This window comes from Oncorhynchus mykiss, chromosome 1, assembly GCF_057628025.1.
Source record: "Oncorhynchus mykiss isolate SJ-2025 chromosome 1, ASM5762802v1, whole genome shotgun sequence".
In the NCBI taxonomy this organism is placed as follows: domain Eukaryota; kingdom Metazoa; phylum Chordata; class Actinopteri; order Salmoniformes; family Salmonidae; genus Oncorhynchus; species Oncorhynchus mykiss.
Genome location: NC_143022.1, coordinates 52585451 through 52613015, shown reverse-complemented (window position 1 = coordinate 52613015; position 27565 = coordinate 52585451). Strand labels below are relative to the sequence as shown.

The 27565-nt window shown below is 44.9% G+C and overlaps 1 protein-coding gene across 1 annotated transcript in view; it reads right to left on the bottom strand.

The window, feature by feature from the left end:
• LOC110524482 (copine-8-like) overlaps positions 1-27565 on the bottom strand; it is a 72563-nt gene that overhangs the window by 19359 nt on the left and 25639 nt on the right. The window contains exons 3-8 of the mRNA XM_021604185.3: positions 25432-25478; positions 25211-25314; positions 16663-16702; positions 6470-6546; positions 918-981; positions 494-597 (exon numbers count right to left, since the gene is read on the bottom strand). Of these exons, the coding sequence (XP_021459860.1) occupies positions 494-597; positions 918-981; positions 6470-6546; positions 16663-16702; positions 25211-25314; positions 25432-25478 (436 nt within the window). The remainder of the gene's footprint in view (positions 1-493; positions 598-917; positions 982-6469; positions 6547-16662; positions 16703-25210; positions 25315-25431; positions 25479-27565) is intronic.

The following is a 27565-nucleotide window of genomic DNA, read 5'->3' as shown; positions in this document are numbered from 1 at the left end:
TTTAGCTTGTCTGGTTGGCTTGTGTCACTGGGCAGCTTGCGGCTGGGTTTCCTTTTGTAGTCCGTAATAGTTTGCAAGCCCTGCCACATCCGACGAGGGTCAGAGCTGGTGTAGTAGGATTCAATCTTAGTGCTGTATTTACGCTTTGCCTGTTTGAATGCTTTCAACTGAAATGTGTCTTTCGCATTTAACTCAACCCCTCTGAATCATAGTTGTGGGGGGCTGCCTTAAATCGATGACCACGTCATCGGCACCCAGGGAGCAGTCAGTTGCTGTTGCTCAATGGCAGATTTTTCCATCTTGCCAGCATGGGGATTTGAACAAGTGACCTTTCGGTTAGTGGCCCAATGCTCTTACCCGATAGGCTACCTGCCACCCATCACATAGTACAGTATACAGTATGCAAACAAACATGATTAGTGGTTGTGAATGAATCAAGTTTTCATTCGATTTTGTATGTAATAATAAATCAACGCTTGTTGTGATGACTTACGATCCGTCTTCGTTACTGCGGTAGAAGACCAGAAAAGGATCCGATTTCCCAAAGAAGTCTTTCTTGTCCAACTTGTTCCCACAGAATTGCAGCATCACTGACTCCTAGAGAGAACAGGTTACCGATAGATGGAACAGACAGACAATGAAAACCACAGCCTGGGAAAATAGTCATTTTTCTCTGTTTGCTCCCCCCCCCTTCTAATTATTTTACATTTCATGACCTGTTTTGATTGACCGAGTCCCTTAGTATTTGGTGGATTATTTGTAGGAAAAAAGGCAACGAGTCATTGTTGTGCTCCCATGTAGGGTGTGTGGTATATGTATGACTGAAAAGTCACGGTTGAAAATGCTAAAGCTGTTCCATTTTCATGATGACTGTTCATTAAAAATGGAACACTTTTTTACACACAAAAACCACTCACCCTGCAATTGCTCAGCTCCTCTGCTCTCACTTTGATGGTACCACACTTCTTCCCTGGAATCCCACTGTTAAACCACAAAAGAGAGAGACTAGAATCATCACTTCTGGCAGCGTTTACTGTACATTTGTGCGTTGTTCATGGCTCTCAGTCCATTTTTGTGTTTTATTTTAGGACACCTTTATTTATACAGGTAAGTCAATTAAGAACACATTCTTATTTACAATGACGACTTGTCCGTCGAGCATCGTCAATACCTTCCTTGACAAAGATAAGGCCTAGCGTTTTGTGCAGAATGACGACAGAAAGAAATTGACCAAGTAAAAATAGACACATGAATGCCAGAACCCCAAGGCTTGATTTAGACTGGAGAGAGAGAGAGCAACATTGTTTTTCATTTGGCTAAATAGAGCTATATAATGTTGCTGGAATTATGCAATAACATGCATGGAGGAAAATAGATGGCAAATTGAAGTGAGTCTTTGAAATGCAACCGGGGCTCTCGGAGGCCCAGCGAGAGAAGCACTCACTGAAATGGACTGACTGGGTGAGCAGTGAGCACAAAACCTTGGCACTGGAGGGGAGGTGGGGGGGTAAAAGAGAGAGAGGGTATAGGAAAGTGAAGACTGGATAAAGAACACGAATGGCATTGAACTAACTCTGCAGTTCATACGAGTCCTTCCATTAAATGATCTACATAGTAGATATGGTTCCCTTTCAGTCAGTCAAATCGTTACAACACAGCTATGGGGAGTTCATACGCTAACGCCCTCTACTGAAGAACGTTAGAATCACACCTGAGAAGGCCAATGAACACCGTGCCTCACCGGAAGTCCGGCCTTCCAAGGGTGATAAACCCAAGGCACGAATTCATTTCTTCCATTCTTCTGCGCTTCATCTCGAGCTGAGCAGAACAATTTCACGTATTCTTTAAAAATAATGAACATGGGGAACGCGAAATACAAGTGTTTACTTCAACTTACCACTCACACTTAACGGACGTGCTCATCCTTCTGGACATTGCGTGTTAAAAGCTTGGTAACTGGTTTTGTGATTTTCCTGCTGAATCTGTTAGTTAATCTTCTGCGTGTTTAGCCTGGCTAATTGGCCGAGTAAAGTAACCAAAACAACGAAAGCTAACAAGCCGTGCTCGGGTTCAAGACCTTGTCTAAATAGATAAAAAAGATACTCACGTTTTGTCGTCTGTCTCGACGCGGTGCATGCTCCATCTGCCCCCCGCTTGGGTCAGCTTGTGTGCGGGACGGTGACAGTAACACTGGCTTGCACGCAGCTCCTTTGGGGAACGTGTGGAATTCTTATGGCTTCCTTTCACAGGTGCCCGTACCTCGGGCTGGGTATGAGTTACGTGACCCAAGGATGATTTGGGGCTTTGGTCGGATTAAATATCTTGTCTCCCTGGGCTGAGGCACGCGAAAGCCGCCCTAGCTCAACCCGGTTGCTTTGCGATCTATCACCGGCTAAGGGAGGCGACTTGAAGGGAGAGAACGGTCGGTGGGCATGCCAGGCCGCCTGTACCCGCCTCGATTAAACACGTTTACCTCTCGTCCCAAAGATGGTCGATGATCAGTTCTTATGTGGACGGGATCAGGCTAGCTAAACAGAGCTGCATAGCGTGCTACCCACAGGGTAGCTGACTCGTCAAGGCGAGCTAGCTAGTGTACTGCCATTGGTGATTCCTGCCTCCCATTTTGGAATTGAGCGTGTAGCTCTCCTGTTTAGCATATGTAAGTTCTGCAGCTGCACCATGTCACTGCCCCAGTGTAGCCCACAGTATGCTTACATCTGGGACGGGAGAGAGTCATTAGGCAGCGCACAGATTGCACAATACCTGGGTCCAACAGGCTTTCCTGTCAGGTTGGAACTCTGGGTGGTCTGTCTTGGGGCATTTCATTTGGTGTACGCTAGGGTTGGCATGGGGTGTGATTTCATATCCCTATAGCTGTGTTGTACGGAGTTGACCGACTGAAATGGAATGTATAGTTATGGCTATAACTAATGTTCCCTGTAGGAGGGAAATGAGGTACATCACCTGTTCGGCCCCGCACCGCCCAGTTCTGGGCTCGATGAACAGCGGGCGTTACTGAATGGAACAAACTTATCTGTGCCTCGGGATTATCACCTGTGGCTTCCGGTGAGGCACACTGTTCATTGGCCTTGTCAGGATTGGTTCAAATGTTCTTCAGTAGTGCAAAAACTCCCCATAGTTGTGTTGTACCTTGTTTCCCACCTTCAGAGAACAGTTAGTCATAACTGTACGTTCTCACCTATAGTCTAGAACGGGGACAATCTATACTTTTTTGGCTCAACTTCCCATTTTTAAGTGAAAAGAAAATATCTGGACCAGCACAGTAGGGTGGGTATCACAGGACAATGTAAAAAGGGGTATACCGGTCATGTGTAATAGTATAATAAATACTGCGTGACAAGTTCATGGCAGTCATTATTATCATCAGGATAAATTAAAAAATGATTATCTCAATGCCTGTTTGTGGTGTGCCTCCTAAGAGCATCTGTCTACAGCCAGCATTGTTTACTTCTGTACATATGCTCCTCCTTTGCTCTGCTCTTTATTTGTAAAATCTTCCTCCACTCCACTGAACACAAGTGCCACGCTTCTGACTCGGCCGTCTCTATGTAAATAGAGGTGCCACTTTAAGATACAGAGGACCGGCTGCACGCACGCACGCACGCACACACGCACACACACACACACTAAGTGTAGCCTGAGATGATTATATAACGGCACATTCTTATATCATCGTCTTGTGTCATTCTTCTGCCGACCCATTCAGCTGCGACAACCCATTGATTCATTCTGTATATACATTTTCCACATGCACACACGTGCATACACACAGACACACACAAACAGTCACACACTCAGTCAGACACCCGCAGGCAGGCAGGCACGCACGCACACACACAAACAATCATCTCAGGCAAACACACACACACACACACACACACACACACACACACACACACACACACACACACACACACACACAGTGGAGTGAGGGCCACCCCTTACGGTTCACACATGAAGAACACACCCTGCTCTCAGTGCCTCAGGAAGAAAATAAATGGACATTCAAATAGCACCCTATTCATTATGTAGTGCACTAGACCCCTACCGGCCCAGGTCAAAAGGAGTGCACTCTAAAGGGAATAGGGTGCCATCTGGGACGCAGGTATTTTTCTCTTTGCACTTAAACCCCCCTGAGGAACCATTAGTGGAGGTGACAGAGGGGCTCCTAACACTAACAAATCTGTTTCAAAATACCAGGCCATATTGTACAGTATTTGACATTATACTGGAATACATCACTGAAGATAAAGCATGTATATTTGTAGAGCACAGCACAGGCCATAGTAGCCTTTTTTTCCAGAGCGGCCATATGCTTTTATTAAAAAATAATGTACAAATTTGCACTTCCAATTTGTGTAAGACTTCCCAGTTTGAAACTATTCATCACATTTAGTTGACAGTGACAGTGCATATTAATCAACATTTAAGTTATCTTCAATGTAAAACTGCTGTGGTTAGATGCTAATGTTCATTTGTAGTTCCAGTTCAATTTCAACTCTAGTCAATTTGAGGAATCTCCAATAAGACTCCTGGCTCCTTGATAAATCATGCCTCAAAATGACACAGATTAACATAGCGACATGGCTCCCAAATGAACGCATGTGTATTTCTAACTTGATAATAATTCACTTGAGAATGTGTAATCATCTTTGTTATTTTTTAAACATGCTGAAACATTATGCAAGTGAAGCCCCTTCTTATCCCATTGTGTAAAAAACAGCAGCTGGCAACAACAACACTGTTGGCATCCCATACAGTGTATAAAATCATTTCTGGATGAGAAAGAGAACTGTCATTATCTAAGTGGATTCTTACGTTCTATTTGTATTTCGAAAGTATTCAGACCACATTTTGTTACGTAAATTCAATTGATTGGACATGATTTGGAAATACACACACCTGTCTATATAAGGTCCCACAGTTGACAGTGCATGTCAGACCAAGCCATGAGGTCAAAGGATTTGTCCGTAGAGCTCAGAGACAGGATTGTGTCAAGGCACAGATCTGAGGAAGGGTACCAAAGTGACCACAGTGGCCTCCATCATTCTTAAATGGAAGAAGTTTGGAACCACCAAGACTCTTCAGAAAACTGAGCAATCGAGGTAGAAGGGCCTTGGTCAGGGACCAAGAACGCGATGGTCTCTCTGACAGAGCTCTTGAGTTCCTCTGTGGAGATGGGAGAACCGTCCAGAAGGACAACCATGTCTGCAGCACTCCACCAATCAGGCCTTTATGGTAGATTGCCCAGACGGAAGCCACACCTCAGTAAAAGGTACATGACAGCCCGCTTGGAGTTTGTCAAAAGGCACCTAAAGACACTCATAGACCATGAGAAACAATATTCTCTGGTCTGATGAAACCAAGATTGAACTCTTTGGCCTGAATGCCAAGCGTCACGTCCGGAGGAAATCTGGCACCATGCCTACGGTGAAACATGGTGGTGGCAGCATCCTGCTGTGGGGATGTTTTTCAGCGGCAGGGACTGGGAGGTTAGTCAGTTTCGAGGCAAAGATGAACGGAGCAAAGTACAGAGAGAGCCAACAGCACAATGACTATAAGCACACAGCCAAGTTAAAGCAGGAGTGGCTTCGGGAGAAGTCTCTGAATGTCCTTGAGTTGCCCAGCCAGAGCCCAGACTTGAACCCGATCGAACATCTATGGAGAGACCTGAAAATAGCTGTGCAGTAATGCTCCCCATCCAATCTGACAGAGATTAAGAGGATCTGCAGAGAAGAATGGAAGAAACTTCCCAAATACAGGTGTGCAGAGCTTGTAGCGTCATACCCAAGAAGACTCGAGGCTGTAATCGCTGCCAGAGGTGCTTCAACAAAGTACTGAGTAAAGGGTCTGAACACTTATGTAAATGTTATATTCCAGTTTTAAATTTCTAATTCATTTCTTAAAAACCTGTTTTTGATTTCTCATTATGGGGTATTGTGTGTAGATTGATGAAGAACATTTAAAAAAAAATCTAATTTAGAATAAGGCTTTAATGTAACAAAATGTGGAAAAAGTCAAGGGGTCTGAATACTTTCCGAATGCATTGTACATCAACTGAGTTTCATTAAATAGGCACGAACAGGGTTCTTTTAATGCTCAACATTAATTTGTGGTAACCTTGCTTAGCCAACAACAAAGAGTTCTCAAAGTGGGGTAGTGTATTAGGAATCATGTTATTAATGATCAATCTATTTCCTTAATTGACTAGAATTGCAACGATATTGGCCCCAATGTTGAATATACTGTACATCAATAGAATACCAACGACGCAAAATTTCAAATAAAATAGAACCCTTTAAACCATGTAAATTATGTGGCCTCTTGAGCCTGGCTTTTTATAATGAGGACGAAATAGGCCAAAAATAGCAACAATAGGGTGTGTGTGTGTGTGTGTGTGTGTGTGTGTGTGTGTGTTTGTGACAGAACGGTACAGTACATTACTTACATGAGAGGTTTTTCCACGCAGCTTCCCATGGAGCCCACCACCTCCCCCAGGGTACAGAATGCCTGGCCAAGGAAGTCCTACACACACACACGAGAAAGAGCGAGTGAGAGTGTGTGAGAGAAATGGCCCAAAAGATAGATGAGAAATAAACAAATTTGATATACATTTTTTTTGTAAGATTTTCAGAACGTAATGAGCACAAATGCTATGCGAGCAGATCAAGGAGGTTCAAATGGAAAAAAGTGACCCTGATTCTAGCTATGATTTCCAATCTTCCTCCATCTACCTCCCAAACCCCTGGCTTAGCCCCCCACCATGCCACACAGCCCAAGATAATGTCCTAGGATATTTACGTTTCGACTAAATATTTTTTTGTAAAGCTTCTCTATTAAATCCTATGAGCATATGGGATGAAGAATGACATTGATACGTGATGAACAAAGCCTAATAGTAAAGAAGGTAATTTTATAGATGCTTTCGTTCTCACTGACTTACAGGTAACACAGAGTTAACACATATAGCGCATACACTTAACGCATTGTTCCCAGGTGAGAATCAAACCCACAACCTGGTCTTCTACAGTAGGCGCCCCGTCATGCCTTAACCAACTGAGCCATGGAAGGTGTGAAAGCTATGTAGCTTTTACCATTTGACACAAACAGACGGTCTTGAGTCTTTCTCTCTCTCTCTGCCCAATATAGTGTGGTGGCTCACACAAGTAGAGAGGGTAGTATTGTTTAGTTTTGTATGCATGGTGTTGTTCGCACAGGCCCTTTGGGCTGGAGCAATGAAATTAAACTCAGTGTGTGAAGACTCAAAAGAGTGAGGACTTGTACTATGCTACTGGGCCCAGCCTGGCTCTGCGTATAATAAATTCACTTGACAGATGAGCTGTGTTTGGTCCAGCGGGCAGAAAGCTGCTCCCAGGATCTATTCTGCCTGTCGGTGATTATCACTCCTCTCCCTTTGTCCCACCGTGCAACTTGGGCCCATTGCTCTTCTTCGGAAAGAGAGAGTGTGGAAAACAGTCATCCCTCCATCAGTGTATATTTTAGAACACCCGGGGGATTGTGCTGTCACTAATATGCGGGACGGGCTAAAGGTGGTGGTGAGCTTTCCAGTAGAGGCAAAGAGGGACAGGTTTGTACACATCAGAACCCGGAGAATAGGCTTAGTCTCAGCTAGGCTATAGGCGGGCGCATGCTTCCCAACCGAAACAGTTCGGAACAGTTTATGCATATATTATGATGACATTTTGTTCATTTTGGTGTTCAGCTAGGGCTTTGTCAGCTGTGCTGGCAATCAAACATTTTTCTCAAGGCCAGCCAAAGTTTGGAAGGTCTGTGCCCCTTCGTCCGTGATTAGTCAACTGTAGTGGTGACGCAAGTTTCTTCTTCTTGTAGGTTCAGCCCGAATCTCGGCGTTGATTCAACCATTTCGAACGACAACTTTGAGCATCGGTTGACCGAGTAGGTACGGAAATACCTTCGCAACTACAATTCTAGCCGTGCCTTAAATAAAGACCAACATGTAAATGCAAATTCATGTAGGGAGATTGAGGAGACACTGGGATCCGAACAAACCACTCGTTCGAAAAAGTGGGGTAGGTTTCGCAAAAAGTTTTTCAAGGCAAAGAAAGGAAACAAGGGCAGCAGTGGAGATGCTGGTGGAAAGGCTACTTCAGGAATGTTACTGCTGGCTTTTTTTGGCACGTGGAGCATGGGAAGACTGAAAGCAACCTTCTTCACCAAAGGATGAGGTATATTGTATTTTCTATTGTAGTTGATGAAAAGAGTAGCCATGTTTTGCTAACAATAGCTAGCCTTCTGGTGCTAGCTACATGGCTGGCTAGTTGCTAGCTAGCCTAGCAGCATAGCCGTGCAGTGAAAGCAAGCCAACCAACTAAACTAAAGATCTTTACAACAAGATCTTTTGATCAAAAATCATTTTGTCAGAGAAAGAAAATCATAAGCTTCCCACATTGGTAACACCAAAGTCAAAGTTTGGTAGCAAGGTCCAGCTAGTGAAAAATGTGCAAACGTTTGAACAGAGATAAGAAGCTAGGCCAGGACGTTTGCAACATTATATAGTCTATTGTAATCTCGGTTAATGATATTTGATATTATGTTCATTGATCGTTTTGGATGGTTTGGATATGTGTACTAAACTTTTTTATTTTAAGGCACAAACACTAGTGAATGGAGACAGCACCTGGTTTCGTTCTCTGCGCCCCAGCACTGCCTATTCACTGGCCCAAGCACTACATCTGCCCTCAGTATTGACTGGTCATCGGCCCCAGCCCATCTCACGCACTGAGCTGCAGTGCAGAATTAGAAACAATCTCCATGCAGGACCTGGGAAGCTCTATCCTGGGCTCACCTCCAAGACCTACTCTACTGGCTTGCTCCTCACCAGTGCCACAGAACAGCAGCAGAAGTAGCATTGGTGTGAGAAGGGAGAAAGGACCTGCAGACTCAGCACTTAACACATCACTCGCAAAGGCATTGCAAATGATTGAAGACTTGTCTCAGAGGTAAATACAAATATTTTCAGACTCCTCCTTCCCTCCGATCCCCTTTCCTCTCTTCTGTTGTGATTTTTCCCTCCTCGCCTCACCATGCACACTGCTCTCCAGGCACTCCTAATTTCCCCACCCCTCTTCTCATCCTATCCACAGGGCCCTGGCACCTATAGCTGATTTCATGGGAGAACTCTCGCCAAAACTCTGGCAGGAATTAGATCACCAGCTGCATGAGTTTCTGTATGACTTCAAGAAGAGGACATGGAACCGAACAACTGGGAACACAGTGAAATTCACTTGTTCTGTTGTTGTTCTGACATCTCTGGAGCCAGACACCAGACTTTCATCTTATTCCATAGACACGTTTGTTGTTCACACGTCTGTTCATAGCAGACACTGTAACACTGATCGGAAATATTTGTAACTACACAGACTTCAATTTTATTCCATAGACACTTGTTTACTTGTCTGGTCTCGGACACTTTCGTATTGTGGTTTACTTTCAGAGCTCATAAAGCAAGAATAAAGGTTTATTTTTGTGTGCTGAAAAAGGTGTTTTTCTTCATCTCAATACAAGGTGTTTCAATGCATTCTATTTGATCATGCATTGAATATAAATTACTGCTCACTGAGACATCATAGAATCAGGTTTCATTTTATTAACAAGATTAAAACTCTACATTTTAGGCCAAAGTACTTTGGTTCACAGTGCACACAAAGAACTGGGTCTGTGTGTCCATCAAGGGGTGTGTGAGCAGTTCAAACAAAGGCCTTTTCTGCATGACTGCTTGGCCTTGGGTTGAGTTGTCCTCTCCTAACCACGTCTTCCTGCCATGGCACACATCCGGGGGGGGATCCTTCAACTTGTTTAACTTGCAAGAAATGTCGCCCTGGAATTTGGAGACTGCCCGTAGCCTTTTCAGGGCTACACTCGATTGGACGACCAAGAATCCTAATCCTTGCAGCCATGATACCAAATGCATTCTCTGACTCTGACAACGAGAGTGGTAGTATTTCCAGGTACGCCCAAGTTCATTGAAATGGACACCTGTGAATGAGAGGTAACGAGAATATACAGTACCAGACAAAGGTTTAGACACACCTACTCATTCAAGTGTTTTTCTTAATTTTGTACTATTTTCTACATTGTAGAATAAAAGTGAAGACATCAAAACTATGAAATAACACATGGAATCATGTAGTAAAGTAGCCACCTTTTTCCTTGATGACAGCTTTGCACACTCTTGGCATTCTCTCAACCAGCTTCATGAGGTAGTCACCTGGAATGGATTTCAATTCAACAGGTGTGCCTTGTTAAATTCATTTGTGGAAATTATTTTCTTTGTAATGCGTTTGAGCCAATCAGTTGTGTTGTGACAAGGTATGGGTGGTATACAGAATATTTGGTAAAAGACCAAGTCCATATTATAGCAAAAACAGCTCAAATAAGCAAAGAGAAACGACAGTTCGCTTTAAGACATAAAGGTCAGTCAATGCGGAAAACAAAGAACTTTGAAAGTGTCTTCAAGAGTAGTCGCAAAAAAACCCATCAGGCGCTATGAGGAAACTGGCTCTCATGAGAACCGCCACAGGAAAGGAAGACCCAGAGTTACTTCTGCCGCAGAGGATACATTCATTAGAGTTAACTGCAACTCAGATTGGAGCCCAAATAAATGCCTCACAGAATTCAAGTAACGTGAATCAGGCCTTCGTGGTCGAATTGCTACAAAGAAACCACTACTAAAGGACACCAATAAGAAGAGACTTGCTTGGGCCAAGAAACACAAGCAATTGACATTTTTATGTAACCCTTATTTTACCAGGTAAGTTGACTGAGAACATATTCTCTTTAACAGCAACAACCCTTGCCAACATAATCCATCCACCTGTCAGGTGTGGCATATCAAGAAGCTGATTAAAAAGCATGATCATTACACAGGTGTACCTTCTGCAGGGGACAATAAAAGGCCACTCTAAAATGTGCGGTTTTGTCACAGCACAATGCCACAGATGTCTCAAGTCTTGAGGGAGCATGCAATTGGCATGCTGACTGCAGGAATGTCCACCAGAGCTGTTGCCAGAGATTTTAATGTTAATTTCTTTACCATAAGCCACCTCCAAAGTCATTTTTAGTGAATTTGGCAGTATGTCCAACCGGCCTCACAACCGCAGACCACGTGCAACCATGTCAGCCTAGGACCTCCACATCTGGCTTCTTCAGGACCGTCTGAGCCCAGCCACCCGGAGAGCTGATGAACTGAGGTATTTCTGAGTATTTCTGTCTGTAATAATGCCCTTTTGTGGTGAAAAACTCATTCTGATTGGCTGGGCCTGGATCCCCATTGGTCTATGCCCTCCCGGGCCCACCCATGGCTGAGCTCCTGTCCAGTCATGTGAAATCCACAGATTAGGGCTTAATTTATGCATTTAAATTGACTAATTTCCTTCTATGAACTGTAACGCAGTAAAATATTTTAAATTGTTGCATATTGCATTCATATTTTTGTTCAGTATGTTATTTTCTTATTTCACCTTTATTTAACCAGGTAGGTCAGTTGGGAACAAGTTCTCACCTGGCCAAGATAAAGCAAAGCAGTGCGACAAAACAACACAGAGTTACACATAAACAAACGTAGAGTCAATAACACAATAGAAACATCTATGTACAGTGTGTGCAAATGTCGAAGAGTAGGGAGGCATAGGCCATGGAGGCAAAAGAGGCAAAATAAATAGGCCATGGAGGCAAAATAATTACAATTTAGCATTAACACTGGAGTGATAGATGTGCAGATAATGATGTGCAAGTAGAGATACTGGGGTGCAAAAGAGCAAGAGGATAAGTAACAATATGGGGATGAGGTAGTGCTATTTACAGATCGGCTGTGGAAAGGTACAGTGATCGGTAAACTGCTCTAACAGCTGATGCTTAATGTTAGAGAGGGAGATAAAAGACTCCAGCTTCAGTGAGTTTTTAATTTTTTAAATATTTTTTTATATTACTTTTTACCCCTTTTTCTCCCCCTTTTTACTATCTTGTCTCATCGCTACAACTCCTGTATGGGCTCTGGAGAGACGAAGGTTGAAAGTCATGCGTCCTCCGATACACAACCCAACCAACCCACTGCTTCTTAACACAGCGCGCATCCAACCCGGAAGCCAGCCGCACCAATGTGTCGGAGGAAACACCGTGCACCTGGCAACCTTGGTTGGCGTGCACTGCGCCCGGCCCACCACAGGAGTTGCTGGTGCGCGATGACACAAGGATATCCCTCCCGGCCAAACCCTTCCTAACCCGGACGACGCTAGGCCAATTGTGCATCGCCCCAAGGACCTCACGGTCGCGGCCGGTTACGACAGAGCCTGGGCGCAAACCCAGCGTCTCTGATGGCACAGCTGGCGCTGCGCTACAGCGCCCTTAACCACTGCGCCACCCGGGAGGCAGCTTCAGTGATTTTTGAAAGTCGTTCCAGTCATTGGCAGCAGAGAACTGGAAGGAAAGGCGGCCAAAGGGAGTGTTGGCTTTGGGGATGACCTGTGAAATATACCTGCTGGAGCACGTGTTACGGGTGGGTTTTGCTGTGGTGACCAGTGAGCTGAGATAAGGTGGGGCTTTACCTATAATAGACTTGTAGATGACCTGGAGCCAGTGGGTTTGACGACGAATATGTAGTGAGGGCCAGCCAACGAGAGCATACAGGTCGCAGTGGTGGGTAGTATATGGGACTTTGGTGACTAAATGGAAGGCACTGTGATAGAGTACATCCAATTTGCTGAGTAGAGTGTTGGAGGCTATTTTGTAAATGACATCGCCGAAGTCGAGGATCGGTAGGATAGTCAGTTTTACAGGGTATTTTATTTGGCAGCATGAGTGAAGGAGGCTTTGTTGTGAAATAGGAAGCCGATTCTAGATTTAATTTTGGATTGGAGATGCTTAATGTGACTGGAAAGAGAGTTTACAGTCTAACTAGACACCTAGGTATTTGTAGTTGTCCACATATTCAGTCAGAACCGTCCAGAGTAGTGATGCTAGTCGGGCGGGAGGGTGCGGGCAGCAATCGGTTGAAGAGCATGCACTTGGTTTTACATGCATTTAAAAGCAGTTGGAGGCCACGGAAGGAGTGTTGTATGGCATTGAAGCTCGTTTGGAGGTTTGTTAGCACAGTGTCCAAAGAAGGGCTGGATGTATACAGAATGGTGTCGTCTGCGCAGAGGTGGATCAGAGAATCACCAGCAGCACTGACATATACAGAGAAAAGAGTCGGCCCACGAATTGAACCCTGTGGCACACCCATAGAGACTGCCAGAGGTTCCGGACAACAGGCCCTCCGATTTGACACACTGAACTCTATCTGAGAAGTAGTTGGTGAACCAGTCATTTGAGAAGCCATGCTGTGGAGTCTGCCGATAAAAATGTGGTGATTGACAGAGTCGAAAGCCTTGACCAGGTCGATGAAGGCCAGGTCGATGAAGTACTGTCTTTCAATGGCAGTTATGATATTGTTAAGAACCTTGAGCTTTGCTGAGGTTCACCCATGACCAGCTCGGAAACCAGATTGCATAGTGGAGAAGGTACGGTGGGATTCAAAAGGGTCGGTAATCTGTTTGTTAACTTGGCTTTCGAAGATTTTAGAAAGGCAGGACAGGATGGATATGGGTCTATAACAGTTTGGGTCTAGAGTGTCTCCACCTTTGAAGAGGGGGTGCACGCGGCAGCTTTCCGATCTTTGGGGATCTCAGACGATACGAAAGAGAGGCTGAATAGGCTAGTAATAAGGGTTGAAACAATTTTGGCTGAACATTTTAGAAAGAGAGGGTCCAGATTGTCTAGCCCAGCTGATTTGTAGGGATCCAGATTTTGCAGCTCTTTCAGAAAATCAGCTGTCTGGATTTGGGTGAAGGAGAAGTGGGTGGGGGGGCTAGGGAAAGCTGCTGCAGGGGGTGCTGAGGTGTTTGCCGGGGTACGGGTAGCCAGGTGGAAAGCATGGCCAACCGAAGAAAATATTGAAATTATTGATTATCGTAGATTTATCGGTGGTGACAATGTTTCCTATCCTTTGGGAGGAGGTGCTCTTATTCTCTATGGACTTTACAGTGTCCCAAAACTTTTTGGAATTAGTGCTACAGGATGCAAATTTCTGTTTGAAAAAGCTAGCCTTAGCTTTCCTAACTGACTGTGTATATTGGTTCCTGACTTTCCTGAAAAGTTGCATATCGTGGGGGCTATTCGATGCTAATGCAGAACGCCACAGGATGTTATTGTGCTGGTCAAGGATAGTCAAGTCTGGGGTGAACCAAGGGTTAGGGTTAAGTTCTAAATTTTTTGAATGAGGTGTGCTTATTTAAGATGGAGAGGAAAGCACTTTAAAAGAGAAAACATGCATCCTCTACTGAAGTGTTTTAGGGAGCGTTTGACAGTGATGAGGGGTGGTCATTTGACCCATTATGCACGTATGCAATGAGGCAATGATCGCTGAGATCCTGGTGGAAGACAACAGAGGTGTATTTAGAGGGCAAGTTGGTCAAGATGATATCTAATAGGGTTACAGATTTAGGGTTGTACCTAATGGTTACAGATTTAGGGTTGTACCTGGTAGGTTCCTTGATAATTTGTGTGAGATTGAGGGCATCTAGTTTAGATTGTAGGACGACCGGGTTGTTAAGCATGTCCCAGTTTAGGTCACCTAACAGTACGAACTCCGACGATAGATGGGGGACAATCAATTCACATATGGTGACCAAGGCACAGCTGGGTGCTGAAGGGGGTCTATAACAAGCGGCAACGGTGAGAGACTTGTTTCTGAAAAGGTGGGTTTTTAAAAATAGAAGCTCAAATTGTTTGGGCACAGACCTGGATAGTATGACAGGCTATCTCTGCAGTAGATTGCAACTCCGCCCCCTTCGACAGTTCTATCTTGTCGGAAAATTTTATAGTTAGGAATGGAAATTTCAGGAATTTTGGTGGTCTTCCTAAGCCAGGATTCATAGACAGCTAGGACATCCGGGTTGGAGGAGTGTGCTAAAGCAGTGAATAAAACAATCTTAGGGAGGAGGCTTCTAATGTTAACATGCATGAAACTAAGGCTTTTACGGTTACATAAGTCAACAAATGAGAGAGCCTGGGGAATGGGAGTTGAGCTAAGTGCTGCAGGGCCTAGGTTAACCATGTACAGACAAGGGTATGGTAGGATGTGAGTACAGTGGAGGTTAAACCTAAGCATTGCGTGACGATGAGAGAGGTTTTGTCTCTAGAGGCGTAATTTAAGCCAGGTTAGGTCACCGCATGTGTGGGGGTTGGAACAAAAGGGCTAGCTAAGGCATATTGAGCAGGGCTGCAGGCTCTACAGTGAAATAAGACAATAATCACTAACCAAAACAGCAATGGACAGGACATATTTACATTTGCGAAAGGCATGTGTAGCAAAGTGACCATAGGGTCTAGTAAGTAGCTAGGCGAGCTGGAGACACGGCGATTCAGACAGCTAGCGGGCCGGGGCTAGCAGGCTAGCGGATGGGCCTTCAGGGGAAGTCGCGACGGTGGAGCCTGTTTAAACGCCCTCGGACGGTTATGTCTGCAGACCAGTCGTGATGGATCGGCGGAGCTCCGTGTCGGCAGTAAAATGGTCCAGGCCAATTGGCAAAATAGGTATTGTAGCCCAAGAATTGGCTGATAGACCCCTTCAGCTAGCCGGGAGATATGAAATACAGTGCCTTATGAAAGCCCTTACAACCATTTGGTCTCCCAGGTGGCGCAGCGGTCTAAGGCACTGCATCTCAGTGCAAGAGGCGTCACTACAGTCCCTGATTCAAATCCAGACTGTATCACATCCGGCCGTGATTGGGAGTCCTATAGGGCACCACACAATTGGCCCAGGTTTGGCCGGAGTAGGCCGTCATTGTAATAATTTGTTCTTAAAGGATGCATAAAAAAATGTAAATGACACAATGGCTCAAACAATGGAAATACAGCATTTGATCTGGCTCAATTGGTAAGGTTGGTAAGGTTGGCGCTACCAATGCCACGGTTGTAGGTCTGATTCCCACATAGACCACATACACATAGAAAAAAGGTTCTGAGTCCCTTCGGAGAAAAGTATGCCTTAGGCTTATATTATTATTATGTTGTATCATATACAGTATACAGGTAACTGTCAAAATAAAATAAACACTTGAGTAAATTAGGGATACAAAAGTATATTGAAACCAGGTTCTTCCACAGAGGCGGGGTTCCTGAGATACCTAACAAACAATCAATGCTAAGGGTCATGTGTAAAAATGCCCAGTTGCCCATTATTTTGGTTACTTTGGCTAGAAGAACAGATTTCAGTGACATTGAAAGTGGGGTCTCAAAGGGGGGTTGAAAGTGTGTGTGTACGCGCACACGTCTCAGTCACCAGATCTCAACTGAACACTTATGGGAGATTCTGGAGCGGCGCCTGAGACAGCGTTTTGCGCCACCATCAACAAAACACTAAATGATAGAATTTCTGAGCTGGGGCTGGAGCTGAGGCTGAGGAGCTGGAGTTGAGGCTACACTGCTGGAGAAGTTACCTGGCTTCATGACTGTAATATGGTTTGGGACTGGAAGGATTTCTAGAGAATATCCGTATGTGTCCCATGAGATCATTACTAAACAGTGAGATTGGTTACGCACGAGATGGAAAAGGCAACTCACATGTTTAGACAGGTTGTCGCTCTTCGAGTCGAGGTCGTACCTGGACAGAAACAGAAAATTACGTATAAATCGCTGTTTGCGGAAAATCATTGTACTATTTTACAAAAAGGCTCGGCAGCCAGCGACAATGGTTATAAACACTCATACATAGCAAGAATGGAGGTTCTACAGAAACGATTTAAAATAAAAAAAAACAAGTGCAACCTGTGTGCTGACGCTTTTCAAAAAGAAAGATGATGAGAGCAATTCTATTGTAGTGCAGTATATCCCTTCCTTAATCCGTTGCTCCGATGTCTCCACTGTGCGTGTGTTTTAATGAGTGCGTGCAAGCTTGTGTGTGAGCGGGTGCATGCGCAGGTGTGTGTGCTTGTGTGTGTGTGTGTGTGTGTGTGTGTGTGTGTGCAGGTGTGATGGTATCTGTTTCTCTGTACAGACAGAGTGCCATCTAGGATAAAAAGAGATCCGACACCCAAGCAGCTGAGAGAAGGAGAGAGATGATCCAATACCACGTTGGTGCAAACGTAATTCCATAAGACTAGGGAACATTGATACGCAACCGGCCCGCCGACGGCAGAATGCACAGGTGTGCGTAATGTTCTATTCGTCTTTGCCTCGGTCACTCACAAATATTCATAAAGGATTCATTTAATGAGAAGGAGAAGAAGAAAAAACACTGACATGCATTTGGCTGCACATGCTCCGTCTCACCCACACACAAAAACACACATTCTTTAAACTGCTTTGTTGGTTAGGGGCTCGTAAGCATTTCACAGTAAGGTCTACACATGTTGTATTCGGCGCATGTGACTAATAAAATTTGATTTGATGTGAGAGAGTTTGTCAGAGAGGATGCCCCCGGGCAGCTGAGCGTGTGTGGCAGGCTGCTTTCCTGGTTGGATAAATGTGTGTGTGTGTCACACACACTTCCTTATGAGGAAGGAATACGAGGAAGGCTTCACACCACTCTCTCACTTTAGTATCTTACCTATTTATTTTCAGATGACCTAATTGCACTCTTTTGTAGCTTTCTCAACTATGTGCATGTTTTCTATACCTATTTGCTCCTCTCCCTGTACATTTTACAGACTCTCCCCACCCTGTGGCTGCAACCCTTCTAATTTAGTGTACACTGTGCACACAACTCATATGGAATTCCTGGTTTCTAGCAGCGTTTGGAACTGCAAATCTGCAATCAACAAGGCCGAGTTCAGTCCTGATGGAGACACGGATTACCCCAGAGAACATTGCTACTCCAGTTGTTCGCTCTTCATCTGACTACACATTTTCTCATAGTCTGTGAGCATCTAGTCATCGTGGTGGTGGCACAGGGTTACTCATTTCTCCTAAGTGTAGATGTTCTCTTTTTCCCCTTGCTCACCTGTCCATGTCCTCATTTGCATTCCATGCGGTCACTGTCACTTGTCCACTGAAGCTTAAAGAATACGTTTGGATTTTGTTTAAGAGGCCCTCCTTGTCTGCTTCCCCAGAGTAAGATGAACTCGTGAATACCATTTTATGTCTATGTGTCCAGTCAGAGTTAGATTCGCGAGCCAATGCTAACTAGCGTTAGTGGAATTACTGGAAGTCTATGGGTAAAAATGGTATCCACGAATTCATCTCACTCTGTGGAAGTAGATAAAGGGCCTCATTGCCAAAATCCCAAAGTATCCCTTTAACATTGTTGTCATTTACCATCCACCAGGTGCACTTGGAGAGTTCCTCAGTGTGTTTGACACTTTGATAAGCTAATTTCCTGACGATGGCGCACAACTTATCGTACTGGGCGACTTCAACCTCCCGACGTCTGCTTTTGATTAATTTCTTTCCCCCTCTTCATCTTTCGATCTCACCATTTCCCAGTCCCCTCCCACTCACAACGCAGGTAATGCGTTTGACCTCATCTTTACTAGATCCTGTCCGCCTACTAATATCACTGCAACCCCCATCCAGGTCTCTGATCACTACTTTGTTTATTTTCTCTCCATCTCTCCTCCACACCTACCCAGTCAGCCCCTGCCCAGATGGTAATGCAACATTGCAATCTTTGTTCTTTCTATACTATCATCTCTCTCTTCTGCTAAATCCTCCTGTCTCCTGACTGGCTCTTCACATGCTTTGACTCTCACTGTCCCCTTTTCTCCCGGCCAGCTTGGCCCTCCCAACTCAGTGGCAGACTGACTCACTTCATGCTAACAGAACAGGGCTGCGGGAAGCGGAGTGGAAATGGAGGAAAAACAACATTTCCGGAGGAAAATTACATCCTTCCACTCCCTCCTCTCTACCTTCTCTTCCTCTGTATCTGCTGCTAAAGCAGCTTTTCTATCACTCAAAATGTCAAGCCTCTGCCTCCAACTCAGGGAAACTCTTTTAAACCTCCTCCTCCTTCTCTAATCCTCCCCCACCTCCCTCTCCCTGGACAACTTTGTCAACCACTTTGGAAAGAATGTCGACGACTTCCGCTCCTCCTTCACTCAGCATATTGAGTCCACTGCCCTCACTCACACAGAGGTACCCTACGCCTTGACCTCTTTCTCCCCTCTCTCTCCAGATGAAATCATGTGACTAGTGAGGATATACATAGCTGCTCTGCCTCCCGGAGATGGCCTGCCTGCTCCAAGACTTCTCCATCACGGTGAACAACTCCACAGTGTCCGCCTTCCAGAGTACAAATAAACGTGACCCTGGACAACACACTCGGCAAACATAAAAGCAGTGACTCACTCCTGCAGGTTCATGCTCTACAACATCCACAGAGTACAATTGTTCCCCTCACACAGGAAGAGGTGATGGTCCTAATCCAGGGACTTGTAATCTCCCGTCCGGACTTCTGCATCTCTCTGTTGGCTGGGCGGGCCTCCCACTTGTACCATTAAACACCTGCAACTTATCCAGAATGCTGTAGCTCGCCTGGTGTTCAACCTTCCCTAGTTCTTCCATGTCACGCTGCTTCTATGCACTCTCCACTGACTTCCAGTCGAAGCTCGCATCTACGACAAGACCATGGTGCTTGCCTACAAAGCAGCAAGAGGAACTGACTCTCTCTACCTTCAGGCTATGCTCAAACCATACATTCCTACCCTAGCACTGCCGCCTCTGTCTCTTAACCATCCGACACCTACAAGACGTCAGCTGAAAACCCCACCTATTCAAAGAGTATCTCAAATGAGACATCTCATTCAGTCTTATCCCCACGACAAATACAATTTCTATGATACAGTTGAAGTCGGAAGTTTACATACACATAGGTTGGAGTCATTGAAACTAGTTTTTCAACCATTCCACAAATTTCTTGTTAACAAACTATAGTTTTGGCAAATCGGTTAGGACATCTACTTTGTGCATGACACAAGTAATCATTCCAACAATTGTTTACAGACAGATTATTTCACTCGTAATGCACTGTATCACAATTCCAGTGGGTCAGAAGTTAAAATACACTAAGTTGACTGTGCCTTTAAACAGCTTGGAAAATTCCAGAAAATGATGTCATGGTTTTAGAAGCTTCTGATAGGCTAATTGACCAAATTTGGAGGTGTACCTGTGGATGTATTTCAAGGCTTACCTTCAAACTCAGTGCCTCTTTGCTTGACATCATGGGAAAATCAAAAGAAATCAGCCAAGAACTCAGAAAGAAAATTGCAGACCTCCACAAATTTGGTTCATCCTTGGGAGCAATTTCCAAATGCCTGAAGGTACCACGTTCATCTGTACAAACAATAGCACGCAAGTATAAACACCATGGGACCACACAGCCATCATACCACTCAGGAAGGAGATGCATTCTGTCTCCTAGAGATGAATGCACTTTGGTGCGAAAAGTGCAAATCAATCCCAGAACAACAGCAAAGGACCTTGTTAAGATGCTGTAAGAAGCAGGGACAAAAGTATCTATATCCACAGTAAAAACGAGTCCTATATTGACATAACCTGAAAGGCCGCTCAGCAAGGAAGAAGCCACTTTGCCAAAACCGCCATAAAAAAGCCAGACTACGGTTTGAACTGCACATGGGGACAAAGATTGTACTTTTTTGATAAATATCCTCTGGTCTGATGAAACAAAAATAGAACTGTTTGGCCATAATGACCATCGTTATGTTCGGAGGAAAAAGGGGGAAGCTTGTAAGCCGAAGAACACCACCCCAACTGTAAAGCACGGGGGTGGCAGCATCATGTTGTGGGGGTGCTTTGCTGAAGGAGGGACTGGTGCACTTCACAAAATAGATGGCATCATAAGGCAGGAAAATTATATGGATATATTGAAGCAACATGTCAAGACATCAGTCAGGAAGTTAAAGCTTGGTCGCAAATGGGTCTTCCAAATGGACAATGACCCCAAGTATACTTCCAAAGTTGTGGCAAAATGGCTTAAGGACAATAAAGTCAAGGTATTGGAGTGGCCATCACAAAGCCCTGACCTCAATCCCATAGAGAATTTGTGGGCAGAACTGAAAAAGCATGTGCGAGCTAGGAGGCCTACAAACCTATCTCAGTTACACCAGCTCTGTCAGGAGGAATAGGCCAAAATTCACCCAACTTATTGTGGGAAGCTTGTGGAAGGCTACCCGAAATGTTTGACCCAAGTTAAACAATTTAAAGGCAATGCTACGAAATACTAATTGAGTGTATGTAAACTTCTGACCCACTGGGGATGTGATGAAATAAATCATTCTCTCTACTATTATTCTGACATTTCACATTCTAAAAATAAAGTGGTGATCCTAACTGACCTAACACAGGGAATTTATAGGAGGATTAAATGTCAGGAATTGTGAAAAACTGAGTTTAAATGTATTTGGCTAAGGTGTATGTAAACTTCAGACTTCAACTGTATGTGGTTGTCTCACCTAGCTATATTAATATGAATGCACTAACTGTAATACTCTCTGGATAAGAGCGCCTGCTAAATGACTCAAATGTAAAATGTCAGTGTGGCAGAGCCTCGGCCGCCGGCTCTTTGCTAAGAGCTGTTGGAAGGCCATCAGTGTAGATGGTAATACAGCCTGATGCTCACCCACTCACAACAGAGCTAAGCTACAAACACACGCTACAAACACAATCTTCTTTTCCTTGTCACTCCATCTGTAACCCAAACACACGCATACCCTCACGCTCTCTCTGTCTCTCAAACCTACTCATACTCTCACGGACCAAACACCCAGGCAGGCATTCACACACACGCAGGCAGAAAATGAACATGTACCTCTGTTTACCGCATAGCTCTTAAACAAACAAGCATCGTATTCACGTCTCACAACTGTTATTTTTCATCCGTCTTTCTAAAACCTTATTTTGCCCCATGAACGTATTATGTTCCAAAACATCCCATAAAGGGAATTTATACCGAAATGTAGAAAAAAAGATATGAAAACCTGTTTCACGACTTCATGACTAGCCCGAGGTGGAGGATAACAGGCCCCGACCCCATTGATCTGCGTGAAAGAAAGGCCGGAGGGCAGGCTGCCTTCTGAGGAGAAGGAGGCGATCGAATAAACCCCCCCTCGCCTCAATTCTGCTCGCAAACATGCAATCTTTGGACAATAAAATGGACGAGTTATTGGGAAGATGAAACTACCAAAGGGACATTAAAAACGGTAACATCTTATGCTTCACGGAGTTGTGGCCGAACAACGACAATATCAACATACAGCTGGTGTCTGGTAAGACAAGGGGCGGGGGTCTATGTATTTTTTGTAAACAACAGCTGGTGCACAATATCTAAGGAAGTTTCGAGCTGTTGCTCACCTGAGGTAGAGTTTCTCATGAAAAGCTGCAGACCACATTACCTACCAAGAGAGCTTTCATCTATATTCTTTGTCGCTGTTTACATACCACCACAGTCAGAGGCTGGCATTAAGATAGCACTGAATGAGCTGTATTCCGCCATAAGCAAACAAGAAAACGCTCACCCAGAGGCGGCGCTCCTAGTAGCCGGGGACTTTAATGCAGGGAAACTTAAATCAGACTTACCTCATTTCTATCAACATAAATGTGCAACCAGAGGGAAAATAACTCTGGACCACCTATACTCCACACACAGATGCATACAAAGCTCTCCCTTTGACAAATCTGAACAAAATACTATCCTCCTGATTCCTGCTTACAAGCAAAAATTAAAGCAGGAAGAACCAGTGACTAGATCAATAAAAAAATTGGTCAGATGGAGCAGATGCTATGCTACAGGACTATTTTGCTAGCACAGACTGGAATATGTTCCGGGATTCCTCCAATGGCATTGAGGAGTACACCACATCTGTCGATGGCTTCATAATTAAGTGCATCAATGACATCGTCCCAACAGTGACCGTACGTACGTACATACCCCAACCAGAAACCATGGATTACAGGCAGCATCCGTACTGAGCTAAAGGCTAGAGCTGCCGCTTTCAAGGAGCAGGACTCTAACCTGGAAGTTTATAAGAAATTCCGCTATGCCCTCCGACGAACCATCAAACAGGCAAAGTGTCAATACAGGACTAAGATCGAGTCGTACTACACCGGTTCTGACACTCGTCGGATGTTGCAGGGCCTGCAAACCATTACAGACTACAAAGGGAAGCACAGCTGAGAGCTGGCCAGTGACATGAGCCTATTGGATGAGCTTAACTACTTCTATGCTCGTTTCGAGGCAAATAACACTGAAACACGCATGAGAGCACCAGCTGTACCGGAAGACTGTGTGATTACACTCTCCGCAGTCGATGTGAGTAAGACCTTTAGACAGGTCAACATTCACAAGGCCAGATGGATTACCAGGACGTATACTGCGAGCATGCGCTGACCAACTAGCAAGTGCTTTCACTGACATTTTCAACCTCTCCCTGTCCGAGTCTGTAATACCAACATGTTTCAAGCAGACCACCATAGTGCATGTGCCCAAGAACGCTAAGGTAACCTGCCTAAATGATTACCGACCCGTAGCACTCACGTCTGCAGCCATGACGTGCTCTGAAAGGCTGGTCATGGCTCACATCAACACCATCATCCCAGAAACCCTAGACGCACTCCAATTTGCATACCGCCACAACAGATCCACAGATGATACAGTCTCTATTGCACTCCACACTGCCCTTTCCCACCTGGACAAAAGGAACACCTATGTGAGAATGCTATTCATTGACTACAGCTCAGCGTTCAATACCATAGTGCACACAAAGCTCATCAATAAGCTAAGGACCCTGGGACTAAACACCTCCCTCTACAACTGGATCCTGGACTTCCTGACGGACCGCCCCCAGGTGGTAAGGGTAGGCAGCAACACACCCTCCGCACTAATCTTCAACACAGGGGCCCCTCAGGGGTGCATGCGTAGCCCCCTCCTGTACTCACTATTCACTCATGACTGCACGGCCAGGCACGCCTCCAACACCATCATTCAATTTGCAGATGACAGGTAGGCCTGATCACCGACAACAACGAGACAGCCTATAGGGAGGAGGTCAGAGACCTGGCCGTGTGGTGCCAGGACAACAACCTCTCCCTCAACGTCATCAAGACAAAGGAGATGATTGTGGACTACAGGAAAAAGAGGACCGAGCAAGCCCCTATTCTCATCGACAGGGCTGCAGTGGAGCAGGTTGAGAGCTTCAAGTTCCTTTGTGTCCACATCACCAAAAAATGAACATGGTCCAAGCACAACAAGACAGTTGTGAAGCGGGCACGACAAAACCTATTCCCCTTCAGGAGACTGAAAAGATTTGACATGGGTCCTCACATCCTCAAAAGGTTTTACAGCCGCACCATCGAGAGCATCCTGACAGGTTGCTACATTGCCTGGTATGGCAACTGCTCGGCCTCCGACCGCAAGGCACTACAGAGGGTAGTGCGAACGGCCAAGTACATCACTGGGGCCAAGCTTCCTGCCATCCAGGACCTCTATACCAGGCGGTGTCAGAGAAAGGCCCTAAAAATTGTCTCCAGCCACCCTATTCATAGACTGTTCTCTCTGCTACCATACGGCAAGCAGTACCGGCACGCCAAGTTTAGGTTCAAGAGGCTTCTAAACAGCTTCTACCCCCAAGCCATAAGACTCCTAAACATCTAGTCAAATGGCTACCCAGACTATTCACATTGCCACCCCCCCCTCTCCACACCACTGTCACTCTCTGTTGATGCTTTGCCTGTTTGATAGTCACTTTAATTAACTCCACCTACATGTACATACTACCTCAACTAACCGGTGCCCCCGCACATTGACTTTGTACCGGCACCCCCCTGTATATATTGCTATTTTTTTACTGCTCCTCTTTAATTACTTGTTACTTTTATCTCTTATTCTTAACCATATTTTTTGAAACTGCACTGTTGGTTGGGGCCTCGTAAGTAAGCATTTCACTGTAAGGTGAAATTGTATTCGGTGTATGTGACTAATAAAATGTAATTTGCTTTTTATTTAAAAGGTGAACATTGACATCTCCCTTCTCACACTTGATACATATTTTATTCTTAACTCAACTTGAACTCACACAGAGCACCACTCTCTCTCACCCAAACATGCTCAACCAAACACACACAGACACACACAAAAATGTTAAGAACGGTATTAACTCACAGGTCAAATCGTAGATTCTGTCTCTCTTCAAAGAAATAGTCCAGGGTGAATTTCCGGACAAAGTCTGGATTCAGGGTGTTGTTTATCATCTCTGTCCGACTAAACTATGAAGAAAGAGGGAGGGAGGAACAGACACTGGTTTGTATTGATTTCAAATGAATTAGGCAATACTCTGACTTCCAAGGGATCCTTGGACCTTCTCCCCCCTCACCTCAACTCACCTCTCTCCATTCCCTGTTGGCGATTCCTTGTGTATACAGCACACAAACTGTTAAGAGGAAAGAAAAACAGAAAGAAAAGTAAAACAACAGTTAAAATCCAGAGGAAACAAAGGCATGAGTAAAACCCAGAAGATACAAATGTTCTCTCCTAGGCTAAGACATATTCCCTGATTAAATGTCAGTGTAACTCTGCCTTTCAGGCAACAAGGAAGATATTTCTCAGATACAATTTTAAAAAGGCAGAGTTGAGAGTGCAAGAATGCTAAGGCAGTGTTTCCCAATCCTGGTCCTGGGGACGCAAAGGGGTGAACGTGTTTAGTTTTTGCTCTCGCACTAACAAAGTAACACACTTATAATAAAGCTTTTGATTAGAATTAGTTAGTGTTAGTGTCAAGGCAAAAACTAAAATGTGACTATCCTTCTGGATTTGGTCTTACGTAGCAAAATTTGAAATGTTTTTTTTTGGATAAACATTGGATAAAACCAGAGACACACAGCCACAAAATGGTATATCATACACTGCATTTTTGAGGAACAATGGGAAAGTAATTCTGCTTTTAAAGTTGATAAACATGTAAACTCACTTTTGAGAGAATGGCCTTTAAATGTTTTGGTGTCTAGTGAAGAGCTCTTCTTTGTCTACACCCATTCAGCATCGTTCACACCCTCTTAAGCTTTCGCCGCACCCATCTCGTTTCGCTCTCGGAGCGTTCACTTGACACTCTGGCAGATTATTTATTTACCTCTGCATAACATGAAAACAGCTTAACCAGCTCAGCTGGCAACAACCTCATTACACTTTTTTTGCCAACTGACGCCGGCCATATTCAATGGGTGTTGTATAATTTTAGCTTAAGACTCGGGGTCTGTACCCCGCCCTGTGCAACTGGGTCCTGGACTTCTTGACGGGTTGCCCCCAGGTGGTGAAGTTAGGAAACAACACCTCCACTTTGCTGAGCATCAAGACAGAGGCCCCAAAAGGGTGCGTGCTCAGCCCACTACTGTACTCCCTGTTCACCCATGACTGCGTGGCCACGCACACCTCTAACTCAATCATCAAGTTTGCAGACAACAGTAGTAGGCTTGATTACCAACAATGACAAGACAGCCTACAGAGAGGAGGTGAGGGCCCTGGGAGTGTGGTGCAAGGAAAATAACCTCTCACTCAATGTCTGCAAAATAAAGGAGCTGATCATGGACTTCAGGAAAAATCCACATTGACGGGACAGCAGTTTAGAAGGTGGAAAGCTTCAAGTTCCTCGGCGTACTCATCACTGACGATCTGAAATGGTCCACCCACACAGACAGTGTGGTGAAGTAGGTGCAACAGAGGCTGAAGAAATTTGTCTTGGCACCTAAAACCCTCACAAACTTTTACAGATGCACAATTGAGAGCATCCTGTCGGGCTGTATCATTGCCTGGTACGGTAACTGCACCGCCCACAACCGCAGGGCTCTCCAGAGGGTGGTGCTGTCTGCCCAATGCTTCACTGGGGGCAAACTACCTGCTCTTCAGCCAACCTACAGCACCAGATGTCACAGGAAGGCCAAAAATATCATCAAGAACAACAACCGCCCAAGATACTGCCTGTTCACTCCGCTATCATCCAGAAGGCAAGGTCATTACAGGTGCATCAGGGTAGCCTAACAACAGATTTGTACCTTGTCAGCTCGGGGGTTTGAACTTGCAACCTTCCGGTTACTAGTCCAACACTCTAACCACTAGGCTACCCTGCCGCCCCTGCCGCCCTGCCAGGGTAGCCTAGTGGTTAGAGCGTTGGACTAGTAACCGGAAGGTTGCAAGTTCAAACCCCCGAGCTGACAAGGTACAAATCTGTTGTTCTGCCCCTGAACAGGCAGTTAACCCACTGTTCCTAGGCCGTCATTGAAAATAAGAATTTGTTCTTAACTGACTTGCCTAGTTAAATAAAGGTTAAAAAAAAAAAAAAAAAAAAGCTGGGACCAAGAGACTGAAAAAAAGCTTTTATCTCAAGGCCATCAGACTGTTAAATATCCATCTCTAGGCGGCTTCCACCCGGTTACGTAACCCTGCACCTTAGTGGCTGCTGCCCCATATACATAGACTTGAAATCACTAGCCACTTTAATAATGTTTACATATTTTTTCTTTACTC